Consider the following 15,471-nt stretch of genomic DNA (forward strand, 5'->3'; position numbering starts at 1 on the left):
TGTCTCTGGTGTTGACTCACCTTACAACCTCACTGCTGGGGAAAATACAGGCACAGCACATAGTCTTATCAGTCACTCCAAGATCTGGAATGCATCCGATGAAGTGAGCTGTAGCTCACAAAAGCTTATGCTCAAATAAATTTGTGAGTCTCTAAGGTGCCACAAGTACTCCTTTTCTTTTTGCGAATACAGACTAACACAGCTGCTACTCTGAAATCTGTCCAAGATCTGGCTAACTTTTACCAGCAGTGAGCTTTGTAGGGCATTGGTTTTAGCTGCTCTTCGGTGACAGGTTTATAGCAGTGTTGCAAATTATTCTGGGTTGACTGGCTAAACCAGACTTTTATTAGACAGGGGTAAAAAAAAAAAGTGAGAGGAAGGAGACAAAATAAGGTGGGGTAGGAAAAGGACCACATAGGAGTGAGGGAGAAGGGGAGACAGTCTTACATCCCAGATAGTGGCTGAGATTTAGCTGGAGTTGCTGGAGGTGTCATTTAGGTCCTTCCTCTTATGCCTGGTGTGGCCAGGATATTTTTCAGGATCAGGGATTGGATTTCAGGGTCCTAGGAGTTGGTGGAGGTGGCAGCCATGATGGTGAAGCTTGGTCCTCCACCTTGTCTTGTCGAGTTTGCCCAGTGTTTGCATCTGTCCCTACATGTTTTCTCCCCAAGGTTTTTTGTTTGTTTGTGTTTTGGAACCTCAAAAGGGAATGATGGGTGGAATAGCCCATCCCCTCCTTATTTTGTCCACCAATTAAGTCTGACTTCTGATGCACCAGCTGTGGTTCACTGATTTCTGGTCTGCACACTTCTCTTGTTTACCAGACATGATCTCCATACAGTCCTTGAGTTATATCAGTAGGTCTTTTCATGTAGACTAATTCAGTCTGTCTCCCTTTTTCACCTTTTCCTATCATTTATTGTTCTAGGTAAGGGTGCAAGTTTGTCACAGAAGTCACGGATTCAGTGACTTTTCTTGATTTCTGCAGTGGCTGGTGCGCCTTGCTCAGGGGCAGCTCAGGTAGCCCTTGGGGCAGTCTTGGGCCACCGCAGCAGACTTTGGGAGTGGAATGGGGCAAGGGTATGGGGTGGGGGTGGGGCAGGCTCTGAGCAGTGCTTACCTGCGGGGCTCCCCGGAAGCGGTAACATCCCCATCTCTCAGATCCTAGGCAGAGGCATAGCCAGGCACCTCTGCGCACTGCCTCCGCCTGCAGGCACTGCCCCTGCAGCTCCCATTGGCTGTGGTTCCTGGCCAATGGAGCTGCGGAGGCAGCACACAGAGTCCAGCTTTCAACATCTGGAGTAAAATCCTGGCCCACTGAAGTCAATAAGAGTTTTGCTGTTGACTTCAGTGAGGTCAGAATTTCATCCATAGTGTCCCCACCCCATCCCTGCTCTCCCAGAGTAGCTCAATGCCCAGTGTACCCACTGACTTCAACTGGCAGGGATTTTCTTCTCAAAATCAGACTGTAGTTGCTAAAGTTTCTTCCCTAAAATTAGACTACTTTGGAAATGTAGCTCTCTTTTTATATATATCTCAATAAAATGGATACAATAGATAAATTTCATTGGTCTTGGGTATTTGTAAAACACTTCAAGATTTTCAGTATTACAAAAGTACAAAGGTTGGTATAGTAACATAATAATCTTCTGTATCCCGTATTTCAAGTTCTGTCATCCTTGCATATTCTGTCATCCTTGCATATTCTGGCTTCTCCTGTTAGTTAATCTCCAGTAGTGACTCCAGACTGGTGCCTGGATAGAAGCATAAAACTTATGACAGTCTTGTTCCTTTTGCCATGTGTAATGGTCTCTTGCATGCACCAGTCTAGAGGATATCTTGAATTATGTTCTTGCTTATTACTGTGTTACTATTTTATTGCCTTATTTGTACAGTGCCCAAAATGTTAGGTGTTCTGCTGACACAGAATGGGACAGAAAGAAAAGGAGTACTTGTGGCACCTTAGAGACTAACCAATTTATTTGAGCATGAGCTTTCGTGAGCTACAGCTCACTTCATCAGATGTTTACCGTGGAAACTGCAGCAGACTTTATATACACACAGAAATCATAAAACAATACCTCCTCCCACCCCACTGTCCTGCTGGTAATAGCTTATCTAAAGTGATCAACAGGTGGGCCATTTCCAGCACAAATCCAGGTTTTCTCACCCTCCACCCCCCCACACAAATTCACTCTCCTGCTGGTGCTAGCCCATCCAAAGTGACAACTCTTTACATAATCAAGTCGGGCTATTTCCTGCATAGATCAAGGTTTTCTCACATCCCCCCCACCCCCATACACACACAAACTCACTCTCCTGCTGGTAATAACTCATCTAAACTGACCATTCTCCAGGTTTAAATCCAAGTTAAACCAGAACATCTGGGGGGGGGGGGTAGGAAAAAACAAGAGGAAACAGGCTACCTTGCATAATGACTTAGCCACTCCCAGTCTCTATTTAAGCCTAAATTAATAGTATCCAATTTGCAAATGAATTCCAATTCAGCAGTTTCTCGCTGGAGTCTGGATTTGAAGTTTTTTTGTTTTAAGATAGCGACCTTCATGTCTGTGATTGCGTGACCAGAGAGATTGAAGTGTTCTCCGACTGGTTTATGAATGTTATAATTCTTGACATCTGATTTGTGTCCATTTATTCTTTTACGTAGAGACTGTCCAGTTTGACCAATGTACATGGCAGAGGGGCATTGCTGGCACATGATGGCATAGATCACATTGGTGGATGTGCAGGTGAACGAGCCTCTGATAGTGTGGCTGATGTTATTAGGCCCTGTGATGGTGTCCCCTGAATAGATATGTGGGCACAATTGGCAACGGGCTTTGTTGCAAGGATAAGTTCCTGGGTTAGTGGTTCTGTTGTGTGGTATGTGGTTGTTGGTGAGTATTTGCTTCAGGTTGCGGGGCTGTCTGTAGGCAAGGACTGGCCTGTCTCCCAAGACTTGTGAGAGTGTTGGGTCATCCTTTAGGATAGGTTGTAGATCCTTAATAATGCGTTGGAGGGGTTTTAGTTGGGGGCTGAAGGTGACGGCTAGTGGCGTTCTGTTATTTTCTTTGTTAGGCCTGTCCTGTAGTAGGTAACTTCTGGAAACTCTTCTGGCTCTATCAATCTGTTTCTTTACTTCTGCAGGTGGGTATTGTAGTTGTAAGAAAGCTTGACAGAGATCTTGTAGGTGTTTGTCTCTGTCTGAGGGGTTGGAGCAAATGCGGTTGTATCGCAGAGCTTGGCTGTAGACGATGGATCGTGTGGTGTGGTCAGGGTGAAAGCTGGAGGCATGCAGGTAGGAATAGCAGTCAGTAGGTTTACGGTATAGGGTGGTGTTTATGTGGCCATTGTTTATTAGCACTGTAGTGTCCAGGAAGTGGATCTCTTGTGTGGACTGGACCAGGCTGAGGTTGGTGGTGGGATGGAAATTGTTGAAATCATGGTGGAATTCCTCAAGGGCTTCTTTTCCATGGGTCCAGATGATGAAGATGTCATCAATATAGCGCAAGTAGAGTAGGGGCTTTAGGGGACGAGAGCTGAGGAAGCGTTGTTCTAAATCAGCCATAAAAATGTTGGCATACTGTGGGGCCATGCGGGTACCCATAGCAGTGCCGCTGATCTGAAGGTATACATTGTCCCCAAATGTGAAATAGTTATGGGTAAGGACAAAGTCACAAAGTTCAGCCACCAGGTTAGCCGTGACATTATCGGGGATAGTGTTCTTGACGGCTTGTAGTCCATCTTTGTGTGGAATGTTGGTGTAGAGGGCTTCTACATCCATAGTAGCCAGGATGGTGTTATCAGGAAGATCACCGATGGATTGAAGTTTCCTCAGGAAGTCAGTGGTGTCTCGAAGGTAGCTGGGAGTGCTGGTAGCGTAGGGCCTGAGGAGGAGGCCCTACGCTACCAGCACTCCCAGCTACCTTCGAGACACCACTGACTTCCTGAGGAAACTTCAGTCCATCGGTGATCTTCCTGATAACACCATCCTGGCTACTATGGATGTAGAAGCCCTCTACACCAACATTCCACACAAAGATGGACTACAAGCCGTCAAGAACACTATCCCCGATAATGTCACGGCTAACCTGGTGGCTGAACTTTGTGACTTTGTCCTTACCCATAACTATTTCACATTTGGGGACAATGTATACCTTCAGATCAGCGGCACTGCTATGGGTACCCGCATGGCCCCACAGTATGCCAACATTTTTATGGCTGATTTAGAACAACGCTTCCTCAGCTCTCGTCCCCTAAAGCCCCTACTCTACTTGTGCTATATTGATGACATCTTCATCATCTGGACCCATGGAAAAGAAGCCCTTGAGGAATTCCACCATGATTTCAACAATTTCCATCCCACCACCAACCTCAGCCTGGTCCAGTCCACACAAGAGATCCACTTCCTGGACACTACAGTGCTAATAAACAATGGCCACATAAACACCACCCTATACCGTAAACCTACTGACCGCTATTCCTACCTGCATGCCTCCAGCTTTCACCCTGACCACACCACACGATCCATCGTCTACAGCCAAGCTCTGCGATACAACCGCATTTGCTCCAACCCCTCAGACAGAGACAAACACCTACAAGATCTCTGTCAAGCTTTCTTACAACTACAATACCCACCTGCAGAAGTAAAGAAACAGATTGATAGAGCCAGAAGAGTTCCCAGAAGTTACCTACTACAGGACAGGCCTAACAAAGAAAATAACAGAACGCCACTAGCCGTCACCTTCAGCCCCCAACTAAAACCCCTCCAACGCATTATTAAGGATCTACAACCTATCCTAAAGGATGACCCAACACTCTCACAAGTCTTGGGAGACAGGCCAGTCCTTGCCTACAGACAGCCCCGCAACCTGAAGCAAATACTCACCAACAACCACATACCACACAACAGAACCACTAACCCAGGAACTTATCCTTGCAACAAAGCCCGTTGCCAATTGTGCCCACATATCTATTCAGGGGACACCATCACAGGGCCTAATAACATCAGCCACACTATCAGAGGCTCGTTCACCTGCACATCCACCAATGTGATCTATGCCATCATGTGCCAGCAATGCCCCTCTGCCATGTACATTGGTCAAACTGGACAGTCTCTACGTAAAAGAATAAATGGACACAAATCAGATGTCAAGAATTATAACATTCATAAACCAGTCGGAGAACACTTCAATCTCTCTGGTCACGCAATCACAGACATGAAGGTCGCTATCTTAAAACAAAAAAACTTCAAATCCAGACTCCAGCGAGAAACTGCTGAATTGGAATTCATTTGCAAATTGGATACTATTAATTTAGGCTTAAATAGAGACTGGGAGTGGCTAAGTCATTATGCAAGGTAGCCTGTTTCCTCTTGTTTTTTCCTACCCCCCCCCCCCAGATGTTCTGGTTTAACTTGGATTTAAACCTGGAGAATGGTCAGTTTAGATGAGCTATTACCAGCAGGAGAGTGAGTTTGTGTGTGTATGGGGGTGGGGGGGATGTGAGAAAACCTTGATCTATGCAGGAAATAGCCCGACTTGATTATGTAAAGAGTTGTCACTTTGGATGGGCTAGCACCAGCAGGAGAGTGAATTTGTGTGGGGGGGTGGAGGGTGAGAAAACCTGGATTTGTGCTGGAAATGGCCCACCTGTTGATCACTTTAGATAAGCTATTACCAGCAGGACAGTGGGGTGGGAGGAGGTATTGTTTCATGATTTCTGTGTGTATATAAAGTCTGCTGCAGTTTCCACGGTAAACGTCTGATGAAGTGAGCTGTAGCTCACGAAAGCTCATGCTCAAATAAATTGGTTAGTCTCTAAGGTGCCACAAGTACTCCTTTTCTTTTTGCGAATACAGACTAACACGGCTGTTCCTCTGAAACCTGTCAGAATGGGACAGGTTTCTCTCTCAGAAGAGCTTAAAGTTTAAATGGGCTATATACAGACACGGAAAGAAGGATTACGACGAGAGAGCTGGAGGCAGGAGGCATGTGGAAGGAATAAATGGAACTGGTTATTCGGTTGCTTAGTTGTAGAGTAAATGCTTTTTTAATAGCAAATTGGAAGGTCCTGTGTAGGACTGTGAGGAAACAAGTGTTTGATGTATCTGTAGGTGGTGAGGGAGGCTTCATGGTGTACAGTAGTGGCTCTCAACATGTTCCATACTGGGACTGTCTATCCAGTTAGCAATACAAGAAGGGCATGGTATTTGTGACAACCACCTCTGCCTCCCTCACAAGTTATCTAAGCTGAGAACCCATGTGTAGAGGGTCCAAGGGAAGGATTTCCTGGTGTATGTGGCAGTATAGGAGTAGAACACATGCTTGTGGAGGTAAGAGTTAGGAAATGTTATTGCAGTTATTTTACAAAATGGCTACTGAAGTGTTTGTCACATATCAACATACATAGTTTGTCAGTGTGTGTTGAACTATGAATATTCCTAAAATTTCAGATTGGTATCAGAGTAACTGTAAAAGTTTACAGTTCACTTGGTATTTTGTAAAGGTGATAAGTTCCTTGACAGCTTAAATATATTAAGATTCATTTTAGGGCACGTGATCAGAGAATAATCAGTAGAAATGTATGACATAGCAACTAAACTTCCTTCATTTGATAAAAAGAGTAGCAAACCAGCTAGAAATGCATATGGCATCCTCTCATTTTCCTGTAGAGGGTTTTAGTTGAAGATGTGATGAACTTCAGTTTTGGTTTTTGATTATCTTACAGTATTTGTTCACTAACACGTCAAACTAGTCACAGCACGAGTAGTAAGGACCCTTTTTATATTGTTTCATGTTTGAAACTTATGGCTCAAAATCCACTAAACTAATGTATACAGTTAAACTGAGGCTTCAGTCAAATAGGATTCATTGTGCTATGTATGAAATGTTCAGACATCAGTATTGTACAAAATCATTTCTAGAAGTGTAGGTCTGAGACTTATCTTTTAAGGCATAAAAAACACTTATTTTTTTTGCAAGATAATAGTTAGATTAAAATTGGGAAAGCCAGCAGATAAATTGTTTAATTGTGAAGAGGTAACTTTTGTTTGCCAGTGGATTTAAAGGGCATCAATTAGTTTTGCAGACAAAACATTATGATCTGCATTTTAAGCCTAAGATGTCAGACTCCTAGCCAAACTTAGGCTAATGGTAACTTTTTTCTATTTATTAAATTAGAAAAGTCTCTCTTCCTTCTTGATATATTGAATCTGCAAATCAGAAGCAACATCTCATCCAACATTACCTTTATCTTGGTGGGGGACTGAGGGAGGCATTTAGGTACACATTTTGTTTAAAAACCTAGAAAAAACATCAGGCTTCTATTCCCCTTATCTCCTCCCACAACCAATTGATAAAAGAAAGGTAGTTCTTTAAAAGCTAAATTAAGGAAGCACTTTGACTTGATGTTATCAATGAAAAGATGATCCCATGATATTCTGTTGTTCCCACCTCCCTCCCATCCTCTGTGTGGATTAAGAATAGAAGTATGGCCATACTGGGTCAGACCAGTGGTCCATTCACCACCCTGGACTTTAAGTGGAATTGGCTGGAATTGGAGTGTCCTGGTAGAGGATCTGCTGGAGGGACATGAACGGAAAGGTGGGGTGGGGCTGAAAAAAGCACTCATGCCCCCCTTCCCTGGTGAATTGTGGGGGTTTTCACTTGCACTGCACATTTTATCCACCAGGTTAGTCCCAGACATCTAATAGTTAAGGTGCGGCCTGATTAAACCCATATCTAATGTCTCGTGTCATTCTTTCGGCATAGCCAGACAACCAGACCAGTATCCTGTCTTCCAACAGTGGATAATGACAGGTGCTTCAGACTCCTAGTCAGGTCTTTCCTATCCTGTCACATAAGCTAGAAAGAGCCTGCAGTTTTCCTTGCTGTTTCTTCTTGGCCCTTGGCTCTTGTTTCTCCCTTCCCTGTCACAAGTGAATGGGCACTGAAACTCCAGCCCAAAGACTGGACATATGGTGTCTTGTCCCACAAATGATACCAGTCTAGCATGCTTTGGGGTGACTGAGATTGCACTTCTAAGAATAGACGATCACCAAATGCCATTGTAATGCTTTTTTACGTATGGGAGTGGAAATCCTGAGGCAAGATCTAAGTCCTATCTGACATTAGTGCCAATATTATTTTATTTGATGTAATGTCGTTTTGAATTTTTATAGCTGTTCAGGTATACTTCTAAATGGGCTATTTTTTGATTCGTACATCTTATGTCTTTCATGAATGATGCATCTGTAATAACTGGTGTATGGTACTTGGGAAAGTTGTCATGGCTTTTCCTGTAAAGCTTGTGATAGACAGCATTGTGCCAATTTTGTGTGAAAATCTCAGCATAGTTTGACAAATTCTTGTGTAGCTTTTTGTTGGCTCTGCAGCCATTCATTGGCAAGAGAAATGCACTCTGTTAAAAGGAAGTCAGTTACACACACTTCCTGAGACAGCGTTTACATATTTCAGCAAAAGGGTATGGCTCTTTTTTCTCCAGAAGTTTTATGTACACTAGAATGTATTATTATTCTATTTCCATAAAATTCTGGAATGAGACAGATTGTGTTGAATCACAGCTGACTGACATCATTTTGACTTTGTGGCTTGAGCTATGAAATATGACACGAAAAGAAAGAAGGTTTGGCCATAAACTTGGAAAAGCCAAGACATTTTGAATTAATGCTGCTTTAAAACCACATCTTGGCCATGTTGTGCTTTGCAATGTAAAACCACTGGGTTTTCTCCCCATGCTAATACCTGTGGCCAAATTTTGTTTAACAATATTACATTTATAAGTAACTTTCACTTCTCACTGTATTGTTCAATTCTTATTCTGTAATGGGGTTCCCCATAGATGTGTTTAAAATAATGTAGAAATAATTATATAAAAAGGGATACTTCCTAGCTAACAACTTTTATGTAAAGTGTGTATGGATTCGGTACCTTTCCTAGTACTGTGAAGTGTTGTTTATCTGATTATATCTTTTGATTCTTGCAGAAAATGTTCCAGAGGAATTGCGAGAACCATTTTACACAGACCAGTATGACCAGGAACACATTAAACCACCTGTTGTTAACTTACTGCTATCTGCTGAACTCTACTGTCGTGCTGGAAGTCTTATTCTCAAGAGTGACGCTGCAAAACCACTTTTGGGTCATGATGCTGTTATACAGGCCTTGGCACAGAAAGGTCTTTATGTCACTGATCAAGAGAAGTTGGTAACAGAAAGAGATCTGCACAAGAAACCCATTCAGATGGTGAGTGTGGCTTCTGTATTTTTTTCCTTGGTGCTCCTAATAGCAGTATAATTATTTATGTTTGACTTAAGTCTCATCATTACTTTTATCTCAAGAACTATATTCAGTTAACTTGTGGGAGGGTTAAAGACTCCCCCTTGCCTCACCCTTTCAAAATGGGGAGTAAGGGAGGATTCCAAAATTTTGAGATCACATCTTTGAAATTCTTTCAGATACCAAAACAAAACACATTTTCCTCCTACAATTCAAGTGTCATTTCATCTGTGTTTCTGTTCTAATAGCACTTTTCTGTGTCTGTGCATTCCCTTTCCTCTTCACCAGTTCTCTATACCTCTAAAGAATAGCTCATAACTTATTGACTGTGGAATACTTAATAGTTCTATAAATTTGTAGGTTTTATATAAATTTTAACTTTATTAACATGGTCAGCTGTAACTTTTCACTTTGTAAAAATATATTGAAATACAGCTTGATATAGCTTAAAATGGGAAGTTGACTTTAAAGGCAGAAGGTGAAATCTTTCCTTTATTGAAGTCCATGGCAGTTTTGCCATTGACTTCACTGGGTGAGGATTCCACCCAGAGTGGCTTATTCTCTGAATACTACAAAAAGTTTTTGTCAAGAATAACTTCTGGTCTTGGGCTTTTATCTCTTAGTCATTTCTGAAATAGAGGAAATAAGATGAAAATGTAAATGTTACCATTAGTCTGTCAAATTCCTCTGAGTTGGGTGTACCCTAGACCTTCCTATTACAGAGGTGTTCCAAAAAATACTGCAGTAGAAAGTACAAGCAATACTGGAAGTGCTTCAGCAGCTAGCATAAGGGATTTCTCAGGAACATCTGTGACTGGATGACTCTGGGAAAATATTCCTATAGACTAACTTGTAACATGAAGATGATTTTTTTAGGGATGTTGAGTGACACCTAATCAGGCTTAAGAGCTACAATTTAAATAGTTATCTTTGGAAGGGGAGAAGAAGCTGGTGTGCTTTGTACCTTGTCACAGCTGCCTTTGTAGGTATGTTACTGTGATTTTGTGTATGAAAGGAAATACTGCCTTTTTCCAACTCTTCAACCTCTAGTGTCTTGAAGGGCAAAGTTCAGAGTTTGGATTAAATCCAGTAGGTTCACCCTGATATCAATTTTACTAATCTGCCCTGAACAAGTGGAATTTTCCTCTGTTTTTCTTTAGTGGTTTTTAAAACAGTATTGAGATCCTTTTAAAAAGAAAATTCTCAATGACATAACAGAATGTCATAGTCCAATACAACAATACATAGTATTCCTATGAGTTACTTAATCTGTATAAAACATTCCAGTGAACAAACCAATGGTACAACTGTTAACAGATATTGTCAATATTTAGTTCTGTACCTAATACAAACTACAATACTAATTAAAGCCAGGCTCACCAAAGGCTTTTGGTTCCAACAGTTACTATAGTCTGAAGACAGCCTTTTTTAAAAAATTTGATTTGTGAGAACTGTGTTTGTATATACACTCACCTGTGGAGAATGGATACATTTAGATAATTATATTAAAACCTTATTCTGTCACTGGATTTGTTTACATATGACTGAGAGAAAGGAGTTGCTGTTGGTTGGTTATGCAACATATTAAAAATACAGTAATGAGAGATGAAGCATGGCTGTCCACTACAAAAGATAATTTAGAAGCAACTCTATTAAAGAAATAATCACAATGTGACTTCAATACATAAAGTTGAGCTGCTGGAGACATTTTGCTTTATTTGTATTCCACTAGTGACCATGCCCCAATCAGTGTGCTAGAAGCTATATAAATGAGTAAACACAGCCCATGCCTTGTAGGATTTGTGGACTCCCTAAATGAAATCCTGGCCCCTGTGAAGTCCATTGCAAAACTCCCCTTAACTTCACTGGGACTAGGATTTTGCCTCCAGCCCATAGATCTAGCGAAGATAATCTACAGGTTGGTTCTGTTTCTCTCCCTCTACTTATAGAGCAGATTTGCTACAAGGAACCTTCTCTTTTGTTTTTCATAATTCCTATTTCTAGATGCATAGTGAAGAAAATGACTTAAGTCATCAGCCCAATAGCTGAACCTACAGCTTCAATTTTTCCTGGATCTCTTTCACTTGGAATCTACTTTCTGAAATCTGCTCAGCACTACATTTGGTAGTTGTTGTGGTCTGAGCAGTTCTGCAGCACTGGTCTGGGAATAGAAATAAATCTACACAATAAATTTGTTAGAAACCCAAGTTGCTAAAAAAAATTTTTATTCTAAAGTGTGAGATTATGAGCAAGCAGTTAACATGACTTAATCTGCATCATGTTTATATTGCTAGCAAATATTTAGGCCTATTACTTACTTTAAAAAATGCACAGAACTAAATTCCTCAAAGCGGCTTCAGGGTTTTTTTTTTTAAAAAAATGGATAACTCCCTTCAACCTTGTAGAGCGCTCTGTTTTGAAGACCAGTGTTCCACAGGTTGTAGTAAGATAAGGATTTAGCCAGGTTTTTTCCTGAACAAAATGAACATTGAATGCAGTTGATTTGTTTTCTTCACTCCATGTTGACATTGTTGATTTCTCTTAATAAAATAAAAAACAAAGGCTAATCAAAGAACAAGGGGGCATCTTAATGAAATGAAAGGCAACATATTTAAAACTTCTTTTTTTAACGCAATGTATACATAGCAAGATATTGCTGAGGCCAAGAGGAGTTTAGGGTGACAGATTGTAGACCTGTATATGGATAATGAGAACATTCAAAATTTCATGACAGAACATACGAGGGATGTAAACCCTCATACCTTAGAGCAGTGATTCTCAACCAGGGCTTTGGGGCCCCCTGGAGGGCTGTGAGCAGGTTTCAGGAGGTCTTCCAAGGAGGGCCAGCATTAGACTTGCTTGGGCCTAGGGCAGAAAGCTGAAGCTCCAACACCTGGGGCTGAAGCTGAAGCCTGACCAACTTAGTTTCCCAGTGCCTCCTGTAGCAGGGGGCCTAGGTAATTTCCCTGCTTCCTACCCCGTAATGCCAGCCCTGGCTTTTATATGGAGAAAAACAGTTGGTGAGCCATGGAGTTTTTATAGCATGGGACGGGGGGGCCTCAGAAAGAAAAAGGTTGAGAACCCCTTCCCTAGAGCATACATGAGCAACTATCTGACTGGGATAAGCAACAGACTTCTCCTTTTGTGCAGTTCACTCATTATGGAGTGTTTTGTCCATTCAGAAAAATCTGGTGCTGGTCACCTTTGGACAGGATACTGGACTAGATGGTCCAGGAGTTCTATATTGAAAGCAACCTAGAGACTTTATTGTAGAAGCCTACTGCCTGCTTTCTCAGTGACCTGGATCACAACAAGCACACAATACCTGTGCTCAAAATTCTGCACTGCTGGGAGGCAGGGACACAGGCTGGGGTTGCTCGGGCCCCATGCCCAGGGCAGGTGGAGGGACCCAAGCTCGCCCATAGCTGCCAGTGTGACGCTCCGGTGGGGAGGGGGCTTGGAGCCACAGCCCAGCCACAGTAAGAGCTGGGCAGGCAGCTGTGGGGAGCTGTGTAGCAGACCCTCCACCTGTCCTGATCAGGGGACCTGAGCAGCCCCCAGCCCATGTCCCTGCCCACTAGGCTTCCCACCCAGGGCAGGTGGAGGGTCTGCACTGTGATTCCTCACAGCTGCATGCCTGGCTCTTACCCAAGTCAGAGCCCTGCACGGATACAAAATTGTTATCTGCATCTGCCCTGCTATCCTCAGAAATGGTCCACGGATATAAAACTGCTCCCTGCAGATTTGCAGGGCTCTATGGATTGGGTTTATTATATTTTGTACTTCTAAAATTACATAAAAGTGTGGCAGATGTATTTGTAAAAATCAGTACATAAATAAAATAGCCATAGATACAGACAAGGTACTTGAAACCTCCTTCTCTCAGAAATCAAAAAGGTAATTTTTATGTTGGCTAGTTTTCTATCTAACGGAGACCTGAAAACAAATAAACTCATCTGTCCTTTTTGCAAACATTGAATTAAAGGAATCATCCTCAACCCTTTAATACTATGGCGGAAAATAGTTCTGACATTCTCTTCCTGCTCAGGGTAACTTCCTCTGAAGTAAGGAGTGAGTTATGTGGTGCAAGACAACAGGCTGTTTTGAACAGTGCACTGAATTCTGGAACTCCCACAAAGTCCAAAGATGGTTATTTCAGACACCTCCAGTATTCTGGACAAAAGGAATGAACACCACCTCCATATAGTAAACGAACTAATAAAGAATGAACCCTGCCATGCAACTGACATGATTCAAGACATTTGTAATGTCCACAGCTTGATAGAGCCTCTGAGAACCACTCTAGTAGCCAAAGATAGGGGTCTTAACAGTCTTGAGGGAGCTTACATAAATATTAGTGTTTAAACTAATTGTCAGTGGCCTTTGTTCATTCTACATGAATGGTGCTTCCTATCCTCTCCCTCCCATTCAATGTAATCTCAGCACCATAAATGTTCAGTTTACAGACATAGTGACTGGAGCCTGGAGGACAGAAAAATCTATCTGGTCACCTACCTGGATTCTTCAAATCTTAGGGAAAAAAAATCTTGTCAGTACTTTAAGGTTTTAATGGTTTTGTTTTGAAGTCCCAAATAGGTATAAGGCTTTCATGTTAATGAGAAGCAGGGAAGGGCTTGTGTCTAGGAAATGTATAAAGTGGTAGATGTTCAGCTATGTGTGCTTAGAGCAGTAGATTAATTCAACTGTGGGAGGCTTGAGAGCATGGGAATCTTTTTTCCTTGTTACAACACTCTTTGTGTCACCTCTCACCATAAACTTGGACTTTAATTCAGAACACCTCTCTCTTAACAGTTTTCTGTGATGCACCTCCACCAGGATAGAGGGGCTCTAGTGCAAAAAGTGTTTGAAATAGTCATGTGGTGGTTGCTCTTCTCTATTTGAGTCAGAAGAGGTTAGAATAGGCTAGACCTGGTTCAGTTTTCAACGGTAGAAAGAATTAATTGGGGGAACAGCTGCAGAAAGGGAAGAAGTTAAAACCCAACTGAGCCTTCTGTTGTATGTAGTGGAGTTTTTTTGTTCATTTGTTTAATTTATATGATCGTCTTTGACCAGTTGAACTAAAAGCAGGAAGCAGAGCCACTGGTTGAACAAATCACAGGAAAATTGACATTTTGTTTTTAATGCCTTCTGCAAAAAAGTCTTAAGCATGACTTTTCTCTAGTTTTGATCCCTTTAATGGTTGGTTTATTTACATGTATAGTATTTGCCTTTATTTTTTTCCTAGGAAAAACATAGTATTCTTCAGGTCTATATTAATACAATACTTGTAAGGGGATTTTTTTTATTCCACAGAGAGATCATGTCAGGGGTATATTTTGTTTTGTTTGAGGAAACGTGTCATATTAAACTTCAGTGAATTTTTTCCTTTCTTCTGGTTTCAGAAAGCATGCCACATTTCATAATTGTAGACTATGGGAACTTTGTTATACATAATTTTTTTTCTAGATGTTTTTGCTTTACAATAGCTACATATTTTCTTGTACTGTAGTAGGCTACAACTTTATTGAGCTGCATTTTTGCCTCACCAATGCTGCCATTGTTTTAAAAAAGGGCTTTCTCAGTTGTTTCCCTTTAATCTGGGGGGTAGGGGCTGGGAGCTCCAGGGTCCCCCTCCGCTGGCGGCTCCAAGCTGCTGGGGTCCCCTCCCTGCCACCCACCACAGCTGGGAGCTGCTGGGGTCCCCCTGCTGACCACAGTGGCCTGGGAGCATAGGGGGTCCCTCTTGCCACCTGCGGTGGCCCGGGAGCAGATTACTTGGATTTGGGAATAGAGAGCATGCTGATGAAATCTACTTTGGAGGATAAAGCTAAAATTCAGAGGGTTTTTGATAAATTGGAAAACTGGGCTATAGACAACAAAATGAAATTCAACAAAGACAAATGTAAGGTGCTACACTTCGGGAAGAAAAACCAAATGCATAAATATAGAATGGAGGAATAACTGGCTTGGCAGCAGCACAGTTGAGAAGTATCTGGGAGTGGTGGTGTATCACAGGAGTCAGCAATGCAATGCTGTTGCAAAAAAAGCAAAGGCAATTTTAGGTTGCATTTACTTAGGCATAGCATGCAGGTCACAGGAAGTGATAGTACTGCTCTGTTTGCCCCTGGTTAGGCCTCAGCTGGGCTATAGTGTCACCAATGTATGGAAAGGA

General features: G+C 42.0%; 1 protein-coding gene across 7 annotated transcripts in view; it reads left to right on the forward strand.

Annotated features, from left to right (window-relative positions):
• Window positions 1–15,471, forward strand: part of CAMSAP2 (calmodulin regulated spectrin associated protein family member 2) — a 171,284-nt gene that overhangs the window by 11,671 nt on the left and 144,142 nt on the right. For 6 of the 7 annotated variants that reach the window (XM_073356781.1, XM_073356785.1, XM_073356783.1 and 3 more), the window contains exon 2: window positions 9,007–9,266. In XM_073356781.1, coding sequence (XP_073212882.1) covers window positions 9,007–9,266 — 260 coding nt within the window. Of the gene's footprint in view, window positions 1–9,006; window positions 9,267–15,471 lie in introns of those variants that run through there. The other variant, XM_073356787.1, reaches the window with a different exon arrangement.

The sequence above is a fragment of the Lepidochelys kempii genome, chromosome 8 (assembly GCF_965140285.1).
Source record: "Lepidochelys kempii isolate rLepKem1 chromosome 8, rLepKem1.hap1, whole genome shotgun sequence".
Lineage (NCBI taxonomy): Eukaryota > Metazoa > Chordata > Testudines > Cheloniidae > Lepidochelys > Lepidochelys kempii.